Source organism: Artemia sp. Qi Xiang Cuo, chromosome 2 (genome assembly GCF_049724085.1).
Source record: "Artemia sp. Qi Xiang Cuo chromosome 2, ASM4972408v1, whole genome shotgun sequence".
Taxonomy (NCBI): Eukaryota; Metazoa; Arthropoda; class Branchiopoda; order Anostraca; family Artemiidae; genus Artemia; species Artemia sp. Qi Xiang Cuo.
The window spans coordinates 35,317,761-35,331,936 of record NC_142795.1 but is presented as its reverse complement, the minus strand read 5'-3'; the positions used below and the strand labels follow the sequence as shown (position 1 = coordinate 35,331,936).

Sequence of the window (14,176 nt, the reverse complement as noted above, 5' to 3'; positions counted from 1 at the left end):
CGCCTTACTTCATGTTTCATACTCGCTTTTCCATTTCCATGAAGAACAGTTGTGCCCAACAGGTTTCAACTTCCTTGTATAAAATTTAATTTGAATTTACCACGTTTTCACTTGTTTTCTATGCTTTGATCTACTTCTTGGTAAATGGCTGACAAAACGAGAAGACGCCTGGGGGACGGCCCAGGCATAGATAACAGAGATCATACCGGCTAGCTGTTCTATCTTTTGCACTTAAATAGTTTAAATTTAATTTTTTATTTCGCTTAATATTTTTTCTATCATCATTTCATAAAAGTGTGCAAAAAAGAGTGCAAATAGCACATAACGGGCAAACAGAGTGAAAATCCGGTCCGTCGTGTGAAAGAGTGCAATGAAAAAAAAGAGTGTATTTCACACGAAAAGTGAAAGTTGGCAACCCTGCCCAATAAGCGTGCCGTTGTCTACAAAACCTATCGCTTTTTTTAGGTATATGACGGCTTAGGTGTTATTAGTCAAAGTGAAAATATACTTCCAGAAGAGGAGAGTTTTTTAAATGGTGATACGTACGTCCAGTTGCAAAATTTGGCTTCTAGACTAGATTTGGAGTCATTACGAAAAATTTATCAAAAGATCAGACTGGATGGAAATGTAAGGTAAGTATTTCAAGATCGGATTAAATTTTATCGTTGATATCATCTTTCAAAATCATAATTACCATAAGCGTTAAGGCAACAGTAATTGTTTTATCGTTCACAGTATTTTTAATATCTTTTTTTGTTCTATTATTCTTAGGAGGATAATTGCTATCTTTTTAAATTATCACTGTGCAAAGGCTAATTCTGAAAATTTTCATAATAGGTTCCTTTTGCACAGGTAGGCTCTTCCCCTTCGAGGCAATGGTACTCGTCCGTAGTCAGCTTTTAAGTAAACTGGCATATGAATAAAATCTTCCACGTGCATCAGAATATTCAAATAGCCATTGGAGAATCAAACGCACCTAGGGACAGACGGGATAGCATTTATCCTCCCCGGTTGCTGCAAATGAAATCAGACATTCAGTCTCAGATATTTAATCTAAACTCCCTCTTTGACCTCGGACTTTCCAAGGATGATTCCCTCTGAACATGTATGACAAAGTTGTTGTCGGTGCGGCCACCCGAAACATCGTGACGCTGAGCCAACCTGGCTTTAAGCTTCTCCTGCTAAATAACTGGACCAAAAAATCAAACTGATAATAGCCTGAGTAACTGAAATATATCTTCCTGGCAATGGTGTTAACCCTATTAAGTTTCGAGCTTTTGTGATCACCGTCCTGCGACTGCCTACGGCAAACCCAGGAATGCTGATCATTGGGTGGTTTGTAGCCAAGTTCAGGTTTCACTTTAAAGTTACAAAGAACTGCCATTCATCTACATAAATTGACGTCTACTGCATTCAGCCGAACTCCGCTCCGGCTGTATAGGTCAAAATATTCAACAGAATTGAATTCCTGAGCAGTGCAATGATAGTAAAAGTCCATAGAAGGTCTTCCAGGAGAATACTAAAGTAGCTTCAATTAGCGTTGCTGAAATAGAACATCGCAAGAAAAAAGACTGGATCGATAACTGGATTCCGTACCATCATCGCACATGGGGAGCCCGTCTTCGTAAGGACAAGACAACACATAAGCTGATAACTAAAGGACGTAGCTCCAGGCTGTGCAAATACTAAATGACCTTTATTAGCAGTGTAAGATTGCCCTATTTTTAGGACTAGAAACTAAGTCTGATTGCTGCTTTAAGCAGGTTCTGGGTAAACCTATCACTCTAAACGTTCCTTGTGAACGTTTTAAATTCTATATATAAACCCTTTTGCCCAGAGTTCTTAAAGGAATAATCAATCAACTTGGTACCGTGATAAACTGCGGCGATTTTGTTCTTTCGTACTAAAAATTCGGGGACAACTTGGTTTTATTATTAAATTCAATAAAAGAGGAGAAACGTTGTAATTCCAATTATTATAAACCGTTCTAATGGCTCTCTTCTGAGTTGAATTGTTTTATATTGTGTGTGTGTGTCTGTCTTTCCAGGGAGGTTGCCTCCATTGTCCACGCGCTGTTCACCGAAAAAAGGGATTATTTTCAGGTTTAGGGCTACTGAAATTCTGGATAAATTACACTTGGATAGCTTGTTAGAGCTTGGGTCCGTGGTCTTAGAATCTTTAGGTCTAAATTATCAAATTAGGTAAATCTGCTAATTTGGTTAGAAATGGAAGCACCAATATTATGAGTTTTATTTGATTTAGTTAAGATATATCGCGAAAATAAATCAAATGTTTCTAAGGTGGTTAAAAACTCGGAATTACCACATTGATTGGTCACAAATTTATCAGTAACCCAAAACAAGATATTTTCTAATTATTTCTTATAAAAGGGAGTTAGTATTCCTTGGATCTCAAGTAAATCTTAAATTTCAATAGGAAAGATCCTCGATTGAATCTCCGTCGACAGAAAGGACTTAAAATTATTAGTTTGACAATATTATTTCCCCTTTCCCTTTTCCTAGTCTCTCTGTATATCATCAAGGCCACCTAGCTGTATCGACAGCTATTGCAGGTTAAGGAAATGAAAGAACAAGCAAAAGGGGATAAGACTCTCTTCCGTATAACGTTAGAGAATCTATAAGGAGATAAGCAAAACTATTGTCCAGGGAATTCCAATTTCTGTGTGTGGCCTATTTTATAAATACTGTGCTTTATTCCATGAAATAGTAAGTTGGAAAAAATCGTACAGCCGATAATTTCTACTCCCTGTTATGGGTTTTAAAAACCAACAAAGAGAAAAATCTAAAAAAAAACAACAAACAAACGAGACTGTGGCCAGTGGAGAAAAGAAAAGACATATGTAAAACAACGCAGATATTTCGCCTGTATCCAAACAAGTGCTCTCAGCACGAAAAGAAACACAAGAAGAACAGGATACAAAAACCAAGATAAAACTCAAAAACCAATAAAAACACCACCAGAAAAAAAATGCACAATTGATGCAAACTGATCCACGTGGGGAAAAGATGCTATTTATAATAGCATCTTTTCCCTACGTGGATCAGTTTGCGCCAATTGTACATTTTTTTTTTTTTTTTTGTGGTGGTTTTATTGGTTTTTAGTTTTATCTTGGTTTTTGTATCCTGTTCTTCTTGTGTTTCTTTCGTGCTGAAGACGCCTTGTTTGGATACAGGCGAAATATCCGCGTTGTTTTACATTTGTCTTTTCTTTTCTCCACTGGCCATAGTCTCGTTTATTTTTTGTTTTTTTTTCAGATTTTTCTCTTTGTTGGTTTTTGTCATGGCTGGCCAGTTCAGCTTAAGATCTTTCAGTTGTGGGTTTGCCCACCTTAAACCCAAAGTTATTCTAAGTTCGTTCCACTAATTATGTGGTTCTAGGATTCTATTTTTATCCTTTACAAACCAGGCCTTAACTAAAAGGAGTTATAAAGACGAAATTATGAGACCCACAACCAAATGAAATAAAAATCTAACAAGAATCTTGAGCTATTTACAAGGGTGATCTCCGCCCTTTGCTATAATCTAATCAATTTTATTTAGATCAAGTATTTCTTAATGAATCAGAATATGTCAGAATATATCAGGAGTGTGGTAATTATCGAGGCATTAGTCTGGTCTCTGTAGGTACCAAATTGCTTAGTAATATGATACTTTTTAGACTGAGAGATGCCGTAGACAAAGTTTTAAGAGAAGAGCAGTGCGGTTTTAGAAAAGGTAGAGGATGTGTTGACCAAATTTTCACTCTTAGGTTAATAATTGAGAAGTGCCTATGTTTTCAAACACCTTTGGTCCTCAGTTTTATAGATTATGAGCAAGCGTTCGATTCTGTTGATAGAGGAGCTTTAGTAAAGGTTTTATCCTTGTATGGTATACCAGACAAATACATTAAAGTGATTAGTGCTATGTACGAGAATAACACTGCTGCGCTTACGGTAGGAAATGAGGTTAGCAGCTGATTTTGCATTAAATCAGGAGTTACGCAGGGTTGTGTTCTATCCCCTTATATGGATTATTTTGATGGACTTTGTTCTAAGGAGCAAAAGAAAGGCAATGGGAGACCACGGAATCAAATTGGGAGGAAAAAGCCTCCTGGACCTAGATTATATTGATGATTTATGCATCCTAGATGAAAGTGTGAGCAAAATGAATGAAGTTTTAGAGGTTTTGCGAGCTCAGGGTGCTAAAATTGGTCTGAAAATTAATGTTAGGAAGACTAAGTCACTAAGGCTAGGAATAAGTGAAGATGAAAAGGAGACGTTGGGTAATGAAAAGATTGATCAGGTGGGCAGCTTCACTTACCCTGGTAGTATTATTAGTAAAGATGGTGGGAGCAGTGAAGATGTTCAAAATAAAATAGCCAAGGCTCAGGGTGTTTTTTCACAGTTAAAAAAAAGTCTGGAAGAATAGGAAGATAAGTCTGCAAACCAAGATTATAATCTTAGAAGCTACAGTGATGACAGTGGTCAAATATGGCTCTGAAGCACGGACGCTCCGAAAAGTGGATGAAGATTTGCTAGATGTTTTCCAGAGAAATTGCTTAAGGATTGTTCTGGGTACCCGGCTGACTGACCGTATTTCAAACAATAGGCTATACGAAAAATGGGGTTCAATACCGCTTTCTAGGTCTATAATGAAAGAAAGGTTGAGGTGGTTAGGGCATGTTGTGCGGATGAAGGATGACAGATTGCCGAAGATTGTTCTTTTCGGCCAACCATCTAGGGCTAAAAAGAAAGCAGGTCGTCCCCGGCTGGGGTGGGAGGACGTCATAAAGAAAGATTTAAAGGAAATCGGAACTTCGTGGGCGGGTGTAAAAAGGAGGCTTTGAATAGATTGGGGTGGAGGAGGAGCGTGCGTAGCTGTGTTGGCCTCAGGCGGCTTGGTGCTGCGATGAGTTGTTAGTAGTAGTAGTAGTAGTAATCAGAATATATCTAAGGGGCTACCTTGAACCCTCCGCAAGGCTCAAACCTATATTAATCAACTGGGCAGGTTTCCAAAAGGGAAAATGCCACTCTAACTAAAGGTTGGGGCCAAAGGGGTTCTTAAGATTTAATTGATAACTTAATTCAACACAGACATAGGATATTTTTGGTTTGGACCAAGTTAACAAAAAGCTTTTATATGATTATTTTAACTTTACATTTAAAGAAATTGAGTCAAGGCAGGTGCTTGCCCTAATTAGTTAAAGATGTTACTTACCAAAGGTTCCTTTTAGTCTGCTCTCCTTATAAGATAACCCTGATTTCTCTTCGATCCGTGGATTTTATACAATTCCGCATTAATTTTTATTCGCTTAGCGATTTTTCTACCCCGTCCTTTTAGCCAATCCCCAACTTTCTGTCAAAAAGTAGTTTTTTTCAGTATTTTGGGCCTTGATTCTAAAAGACAGAAAGGTCGTAACGCCTTACGATATTCAACTCTGTTTTATACAAAACTAGTCTGCATTGGGTATTCAAGTATTTATTATGGGTTCAAATGTCGTTCAGTACTTAAACAAAAGAATGTCACTTCAAGATTTACGACTAGGTATACAAAGCGAAGCTATTTTCAAATTTAGGCTACTTTGAAATAGTTGGCTTATTTCTGATCTAATGGAGCAAAGGGAATTCCAACTTTTACTGAAATTGAGTAACTAAATTTACACAAAAATAAGGCCTCCATACAGCAGTAAGGCATCCAAACTTAAAGAGACCGTCTAAAAAATGGACAAAGGTGTCTCTTATAAGATTCTTGCTGATCTCTCTGGTCAACACACTCAGACTACGACGTATTTTCGAAACGCAAGATGTGATAATATTTATGGACAATCGCAGTGCCTCCGAAAGTGGGAACTTTAAGAAACCAGTAAACGCAGAGATAGCAAACCAAAGCAGTGTTTATCTTGCTGCTGCTGCTGTGATGAAGGCTATACCTGTCTCGATGGGACTGAGTTTATAGCACAGTAAATTAAAGCTGTAGCGCGAAAGCTGAAGAACAACAAATTGCCAGGAATATGTGGACTGACATCAGAAATTCTGAAGAACGGTAGTCCGTCTCTGATCCTCTGACTATAAATGCTGTTCAGTATTGTGTACACACTCACTTTGGTCAGTCTAAAGGAGAATAGCAAGCAAAAACCAATTTAGCAGCTATCGTGGCATAACTCTCTTGGTACCCGGAAAACAATTTCCATGTTGCTCCTCAAATAAGTAACAAGTTATCTCGATCCATTTCTTCGCCCCCAGAAAGCACCGTTCATGGTGGGCCATCATGCTACTGAGCAAACCCATTCAGTTAGACAGCTGATATATAGACAAATTTAAACTACATAAGAAAGGCATACATTGCTTTTGTTGATTTCTTATCTGTGTTTAACACTGTAGACAAGCATTCTCTGTGACAGATACTTCAATCAATTGTCAATCTCATCAAAGAGCTCTACAGTAACACCGAAAGCACTGCCATTGTAAATGGCCAGCCCTCCCCATGTTTTAAGATTAGAAATTAAGTTCAGCTGGACTCTGCTACTGGATCTGAACTCTTCAACCGCGTCATGTTGACCATGTTCTCAATGAATGCCCGTGTTCTCAATAAAACGCCACTAGTGCAGTCGTTTGCCATCGATTTTGCTTGAAGATTTGCGTCAGATGTTGACTTTGCTGAAGATTTGGTACTCTGGAAATGGTAGTGTGTGCTACGAAGAGCTTGATTTGGCAGTAAAATGGTGTAAGACTACAACGGTGCATGTTTTTCTAGTGTACCCAATTATTAGGTTTGGGATGGGGGTCAGTGACGTGACTCTGTAAGCTCAGCCAGAGCCGACGCAGCTCTAAATGGGTTCCTGAAGCAATCTGAAGAAGGTAAACAGGAAGGGTGTGCGAAAGCACAGGATGGCTGTCCCCCATCCCCACATTGCATTTCCTGGCTGAAGGGCCCTGAGACGGAGACCAGCACCACTGGTTCGGACCTTAGGGGTCTAGTGCCTCATCCTTTTTTATTCATCGTCCAGCCCCTGACTTTTATAAAAGCGTTCTGCTACAATATTGCAAAATTCAAGCTGTTGGTTCAACTGTCTGTTGGTTCAAATAGAATCTAAATGCAGAGATATCTACAAGGGTGGCAAAGATGAATGACATCTTCTGAAAATAATATTTCACGAATCCTAGAATAGCCACCACACCAAACCACAAATCTACTCTTCCTCGGAAGCTTACGTTACGCTGTAAACGTCAGAGACTTCTCCCTAGACGCAGAACCTAGACCCGATGATAGAGGCAGATTCTTTCCATGTGAAACGGAACTTGGATATTCTCCGGTCTAGATTGCCAGCCCTGCCTGATCAGTTTGATTCCTACTCACTGCATTGGTATGGCTATCTAATTCGTCTTTCCACTCAAGAATCCACCCGGCTCCTCTTCAATCTTGACCACCCGCAAACAGATGGACACTGCCCCAGAGAAAGGCCGCGTACGAGGTGAATGGGACGTCATCCACTGTTGATTCTTTGCCCGATGCATTGATCCAAATGGATCTTCGACCCTCACCCAGTACAGACTACTCTGGAGATGACTAACGTGAACAATTCTTGGTTACACCTACGCTCTTCACACTGCCAAGCTAGAGTCTTAAGCAATTAAGCGAGCCCTCTCACCTCAAATGTATTGCCTCCATTTTTATATTTTTAATTTAAATGTTTCCAACGATTTAAATGTTTAATATATTTTATTTAAAGTTTATCACGAAGCGTTTTAAGGGGAATGTTTAAACAAACTAGGAGATGACAAACAGGAAAATACTATTTTTCTAAGACAGAGACAGAGAGAGAGGGGGGAGGAGATACACACCCAGTTCTATCAGATATGTAGTGATGGTTTGTTCAAGTGCATGAATGAGATAGCACCTCTCTATCAAAAGTTAAAAACAAGCCCAAGCCTTCCTGCTTGGATGATGAAGGTCATAGACGACTTAATAAATTAGAAAAGATACCCTTTTAATTTTAGTTACGTAAGAATTCAGACAAATGTCAAACCAACTTAAAAGAAAAAGGGATGTGTAAGTTGGGCCTGGGCCAAGTTTTAAATCGTGAAACGTTAAGAAATTTTCTTCTTTTTTTGGGGGGGCGGCATGTAAGCATTAACAAGTATACTCTTCTGTCTGCTAAGATTTTCGTTTGAAAGGGAAAATCAATACTCGCATTAAGAAACTTGCTTAGACATCAAAGACTTGAACTTGGGCGGATTGGAGTATGTTTTATAGATATGTCAAGCACAAGTAAAAGGATTAGGAATTCCAATCAGTAGGGAAGCACTGTATTTTTTAATTGTAATTATGCCAGAGTAAGCACAAGGAATGACCATAAGTAAAATAGAAGAATAAATAGAATAATAAATAACAAAAATTAATTTTGAAAACGTCTAGAAAAATTGTGTAAAAGATACATTTGAAATAGAAAAGAACTTGTAAATTAGCCATAGACCAGATTAAAAATGTATTCCACATTAATCCAAAGCTTATTTTCTCAAACGATTCGTGGTAATGAGGGACTCAGGCTTACACTAACCGTTCGGGCTTACACTAACGTTACACCACGTATTAAAGTAAGGAGTGACTTGGGCTCACACTAACCAAAGAAAATTTATAACAATTAACTGATCAAAATAAATGGCTTCCTATGCTGACTCAAAATATACAAAAATCAATAAATTGAATGTTACCCATCGAAAGCAACCAGCCTGAGAAAATTTGGCTGATTTGCGGAAAAAGGGAAAAGGGGAAAAGCAGACGCCTGAAATGGCAAGTGATATTGATTAAAACCACACCATCGAATGCAGAACATAAGAGAACACTATTTTTTCTCCTAGGGTGTTACAATCGAACCAATGGTCCTAGAAGATCAGGAGAGCCCTCATTTGAATGAACATTAAAAGTTTTTGTGCCCTTTTTAAGTGGTCAAAAATTGGAGCTTGAGAAAGTGGAGTTTTCCGTAATTTTGTGACACCAAAGTACAATCTTGCCTCAAAAGGGACTAAGTTGCTATCGGCTGAAAATTATGAGATAGCCCATCGATTTATAAGCATTAAAATACTACATATAGAGCTTTTCCCAGTTGTACAAGAAATAATACAACACGGTGGTGCATTCGTTCCTGAAAAGTTACGTAGTCCACACAAGATTAATAGTTAATACACATTTATTCTAACCGTTGATTGAACTAACTTGATCCGTTTGACCTTTCATAAAATTATGTATAATCATGTATAATTGTTATTTAGCTATTACGAAGGAGAGGGCCGTGGTTCATTGTGTAAGTGCAGGGGGGTGGTAGGTGCCTAAAAAGTGCATTCCAATGCCCAAATTTTCTGACTCTCCATGAGCCTTCTCTCCGTTCAACCAAAATTCTTTAGTAAAAATATTGTTAAGAACTTGTTCAACGAAACTATTGTTTATTGAAATGTATGAATAATCTTCAAGCTTCGTCTGAAATTTCAATTGCAATCCAACATTTTAATTCTTAAGCCGAACAAGTGAAAAAGTCATACGCTACCAAGTTATTTACAATTATTGATATGTACAGCTTAACAGCAAGAAATTGGGGGGGGGGGGTTATCGGGCTGATAGCCCACATTATATCTTACCTAGGCTTGGACATGATTTGAAAAACAATAATAAATTAAACAATACAAAAAAATATTTAAAGCACTATCAAAATTTAGCGTAAAGGTCAGTGTTTTGAGCAAAGGGCACCCCCTTCAATGCAGAATAATATTTGTTTGTTTTAAGTTTTAATATTGCTCTTTACTTTCAATTGAAAAAAAATATTTTTACATATAGTTTGTTACAAAATCCATGTTACTTTGGTCACAACCACGTTATGTTACTGTTGATTTGCTATGTGTAAGATTGACATTTAGCTCTCACTGTTTCGCTATTAAAGATAAAAGTAAATATAGTTGCGAGAAAAAATCACTGCTGGTTTGTTAGATGAACCTTAGATTACCTTGTGGCTAGCTGAAGCTTCCAACCCTTGACAAACTGACACGTCTGGGGATCTATTCATAGTTTTCTATTGTAGACATTACCTGTCCATTCAGTACCCAAGGTGTAGTTACTATTTTAAACTGTTTATTTTGTCTTGTTTCTCAAACAGGTTGTATTTGACTCTTCTTGGGAGCCAATCCTCTTTGCCTCTTTTTTTTCACTAAACGCAAGTCGAGTTGTTTTTTTTACAATGTTGCAGTGCTGTCTAAATTATCTTAAAAAAATTACCAAATGATTCTTTATTTATTTTTCGTTGCAGAAGACTTTTTATACAGCTTGTACAAGCATCTGGATCAAACCCCTCGGCACTATTCCTTATGGAAACAATAAACAACGCCACTATCACATGGCTAGATAGCCAGCGGGCTATGAGCTATTTTCCCTACTATCTTCGAATTCCAAATGAATTTCTGCTTAGGAAATACGCTGTGAGTATCCTTGCTATCTTTACAACTTCGTTGACCTCAACTAAAGGAAAAAAAAATACATTTCCTTAAATGTACAAGAGCTATTATTTTTTGGATTTTTAACACTATTTTCTTTCTATGGTGGCTATCTTTTTTTTATAACTAAACTGGAAAATACACCTTAAATAGGAAAAATCGTTCCCTGTGACTGCACTTTACTGTGCCCCCTCCAAAAAAATATAAGTGATGTGCATTTTTCCACTTATTTAATTTTCTTTCAACTTTTCTTCAAATTATAGAACCAATTTTAAATTTTTGTTTTTCAAGCTAATCCAATGTTATATTTATGTCGTGCTGTTTTTCAGAGAAATTTTGTACCACACTAAATTTGTCAAGCTGTCACTATCTAAAATTGTTAGACCTGCCACGCTCGTTGAATGCTGTTGGAGTATTTACAATAAACATTGCTGCCACCTCTCTTTTACGTTCATATTTGCTTTAATAGATGACGTGGTTTATCAGTGGCAAACCAACATTTTGGCTTTAATAAAATTTCCATTCGTATAAAATTGCATCTTAATCCCTACTCTTCTACATATTTTAGGAATTTCTTGATCGACAATGGCTAGATTCTGAGGGCCAGGAGCATAAAATAAATAAATGGTCGTTCTGGCATAGCTTAGCACATCTTATTCACGTCACTTGTGGAAGTGGAAGCTGCAGTGCTGGATATGAAGATGAAATGGGCCAGAAGCTGTTGAGTTTATACAAAGGTATTTATGACCTGCGACAGTGATTTAATCAAAAAGTTAAAAAAGACACAGAACAATTTTAAATCCATCAGGAAGGCCAGTTTTTTCCACCTTAGGCAGGAGATAAAAATACAACCCTACTCCACTTAAGTGTCTACCTCATTGATAATTTTTGAAAGTTGATTGCCCCTAAAGATAAGACAACGTGTCAAGGTGTTTTTAGTAGATCATCGTTCATTTACTAAATCACTTTTGGAAGGAATGATAGATTAACTCTTGTGATCTAATCTCTCATTTCCTTGACTTTAGAGTCAATGTGGAAAGTAGTGATGACGGAAAAATATTCATTTGCCTTTTTTTCTTTGTGTCTTTGGGAGGAAAATTCAAACTCAGCTAGGAATATTAGTCAAAATTATCTATGTTTAGTAGAGACGAGGAGGAGTTTGAATAAGAATTATTCAAGTGATAGATTTACATGGAAATAAAAGGAACGTAAGGAAAATGGAGACAGTATTAAAATATGAAGTGAGGAGGTGTGTAATGGACATGGATAAAATTGCTAAAGATCCTGAAGATGCAATCAGGCGATATAGTTATAAAATATTGTACTAAGATGTTAAATAATTGAGAAGGAATGGTCAATCTGGACTTGTCCCAGTTAAACATAGGAACGGCGCCACAATCAGTGATAAGGAAAGTGTTAAAGAGAGATGGTAAAAACGTTTTAAGAACGTACTAAACCTTGACAATGTTACAGGAATAGACATGGAAAAGAATGAAAATGCTTCTGACACTGTGAATTTGAATGAAGATTTATTTTGTGAGGAAAATTGGTGACAGAGGGTTACTAAAAAGATTAAATAATAATTAGACCCAAGGTGCTCATAGTGCGGTAAATGAGTCTTTTAAAAACGGTGGTTGTGAAGTTAGAGATAAATTACTAAAGATTGTGAATATAGTTTTTGAAAAGAGAAAAGTACCTAGCCATTTAGAAAAAGTATAGACCCCTGTACAAGAAAGGCAATAAGAGTGACAGCGAATAATGCCAGTGACAGTGGCGTGACAGTCTCTGTGATTCAGCCGCAATAGAATTAAGCCAGTTTGGGAGGTTACACGACGAATTTTTAGCAGTCAATGCCAGACATCCTTCGCCAGCAGCTGAATCTATTATGACTGTACAGATTCCCAAGAGAGAGTTTATATTTCCAGGGAAAAATAATTTACTTAAGTGTCGTAAAATGGGTCTCAGGTTATACGAGGTTGCCACGAAATTAATGTCCTTGCCCAACACCAGTGTCCCTTCTGGGAGGGTTTTCCAAGGCTAGTCAATTTATTACTGAAAAATGGATCCGACTTTCAAGGAAAACATTAACTTGTTGCTTCTTTAATAGCCAGTAGTTTATTTTTCTTTGTCCTGAGCCGGAGTAATTTCAAATCTGGGCTTTCGTGGTATTCATTTACATACTCGAAGTTTTTTTTTATTGTTTCATTTTACATTATTTGAAATTTGAAAAAAAAAATTCAAAATACTCTTTAATTACAATTTTTGTTATTGAAATTTGGTAAACCAAGAGTTAATCTGAGTAAAAGCCTGATCCAAAGTATCGATTTCGATACATCAAAGATCAGAAGTAAAATTATTGATATACCGATTAATCAAATTGTTTCCTTGCACAAGACTAAACCACATGCTACTTAAAGCGTCTCTACATAACTCTTAACTGCTTTTAATTGAACTTATCGAAGACAATTAAACCTACAGATATTAATAAATTCTTAGGAATCCGGCATAAAGGGATATTCTTCATATATGAGCTGTTTTCATTTTTCTACAGATTCAACAAATCCTGGAGATCAGGTTGCTGCACTGATCGCGCTAAGAAATGCGAGAATACCGGCAACATTTGAATCAATAAGGGAAGCTGTTTTGGATAAATCGCTAGATGGGTCTGTGCGGTTTTATGGCCTTAATGCATTGAAAAATATTGGAACAAAAATGCCACATCGTTCAAAGGTAAAAAGAATCGTTTAAATATATATTATCCACCTTTTTCAGTATATAAATTTTAAATAATGAGTAGAAAATTTCATTGTAGCGATAATGGTCGCATACATTCAAGGGAAAGGGGCCTTCATATTTTTTTTTCTGAGATGATATTTAAAAAAAAAAAAACTGTCTTATCAAAAACTGTTTGGTTGTTTCGAATGCTAGAAGTTTTGAACTTTGTCTATATTTTTTCCTTGAGTGAATAAGGGGCTGCCATTTCATCCTCCTCGGTGAAATGAAAGGGTAAAAAATTACAAAACTAGATATTTAACACAAACATTGCTGTCAAGCATGCTTTGATATCTTAAGTGCGAAAATTACTCAATTAAAGCCATAGATGTATCTGTGGCCGAAACTGAAAGGCCTATTTTTGGTGTAGAGCTCTATTTTTGCAACATCTTTTATTCTTTTCTTTTCTCAGTTATTCTTGCTTAGTACTTAAATTTAAGTGCCAAAGCGTCTTCTTCTTCTTTCTTTTTTTAAATTGAGGCTTGGAAACTTGGAAAAAAACATGCCAACAAGTTTTTTTCTTAAATGAATTATACATTTTGATTTTCGTATGGCTTTGGCTGTGGAAAAATAAAAAGAGCATATTTGGATGGCAATTTGGAAAACCGAATGATTTGTCAAATTATAATAAATTAAGAACTCGCAAATGAGATTTAAAATTATATTCAGAAATTTTGTTTGCTTCAGTTTTGAATATGCATTAATTCTTTAATTTGTATTTAAATTTAAATTACCTAATACGTTGAGTGTTACGGTCTTTTCATATTTTCCAAAAATCTTAAGTTGCATTTTTACAACCTTTCATAAAACATATCTGTTGCCTACATGCGTTGAAAACTCTCAGAATTTTAAGTGTTTGGTACGAAAAATGTTCTCAAACAAAACTGATGGTAAAACGAAACTTGGCTTTTTTTACCAAGGTCAGGC

General features: G+C 36.6%; 1 protein-coding gene across 1 annotated transcript in view; it reads left to right on the top strand.

Moving 5' to 3' along the window:
• LOC148955176 (vitellogenin-1-like) overlaps positions 1 to 14,176 on the top strand; it is a 346,909-nt gene that overhangs the window by 271,334 nt on the left and 61,399 nt on the right. Inside the window, exons 8-11 of the mRNA XM_089100639.1 lie at positions 466 to 632; positions 10,294 to 10,462; positions 11,046 to 11,214; positions 13,029 to 13,207. Coding sequence (XP_088956765.1) covers positions 466 to 632; positions 10,294 to 10,462; positions 11,046 to 11,214; positions 13,029 to 13,207 — 684 coding nt within the window. The remainder of the gene's footprint in view (positions 1 to 465; positions 633 to 10,293; positions 10,463 to 11,045; positions 11,215 to 13,028; positions 13,208 to 14,176) is intronic.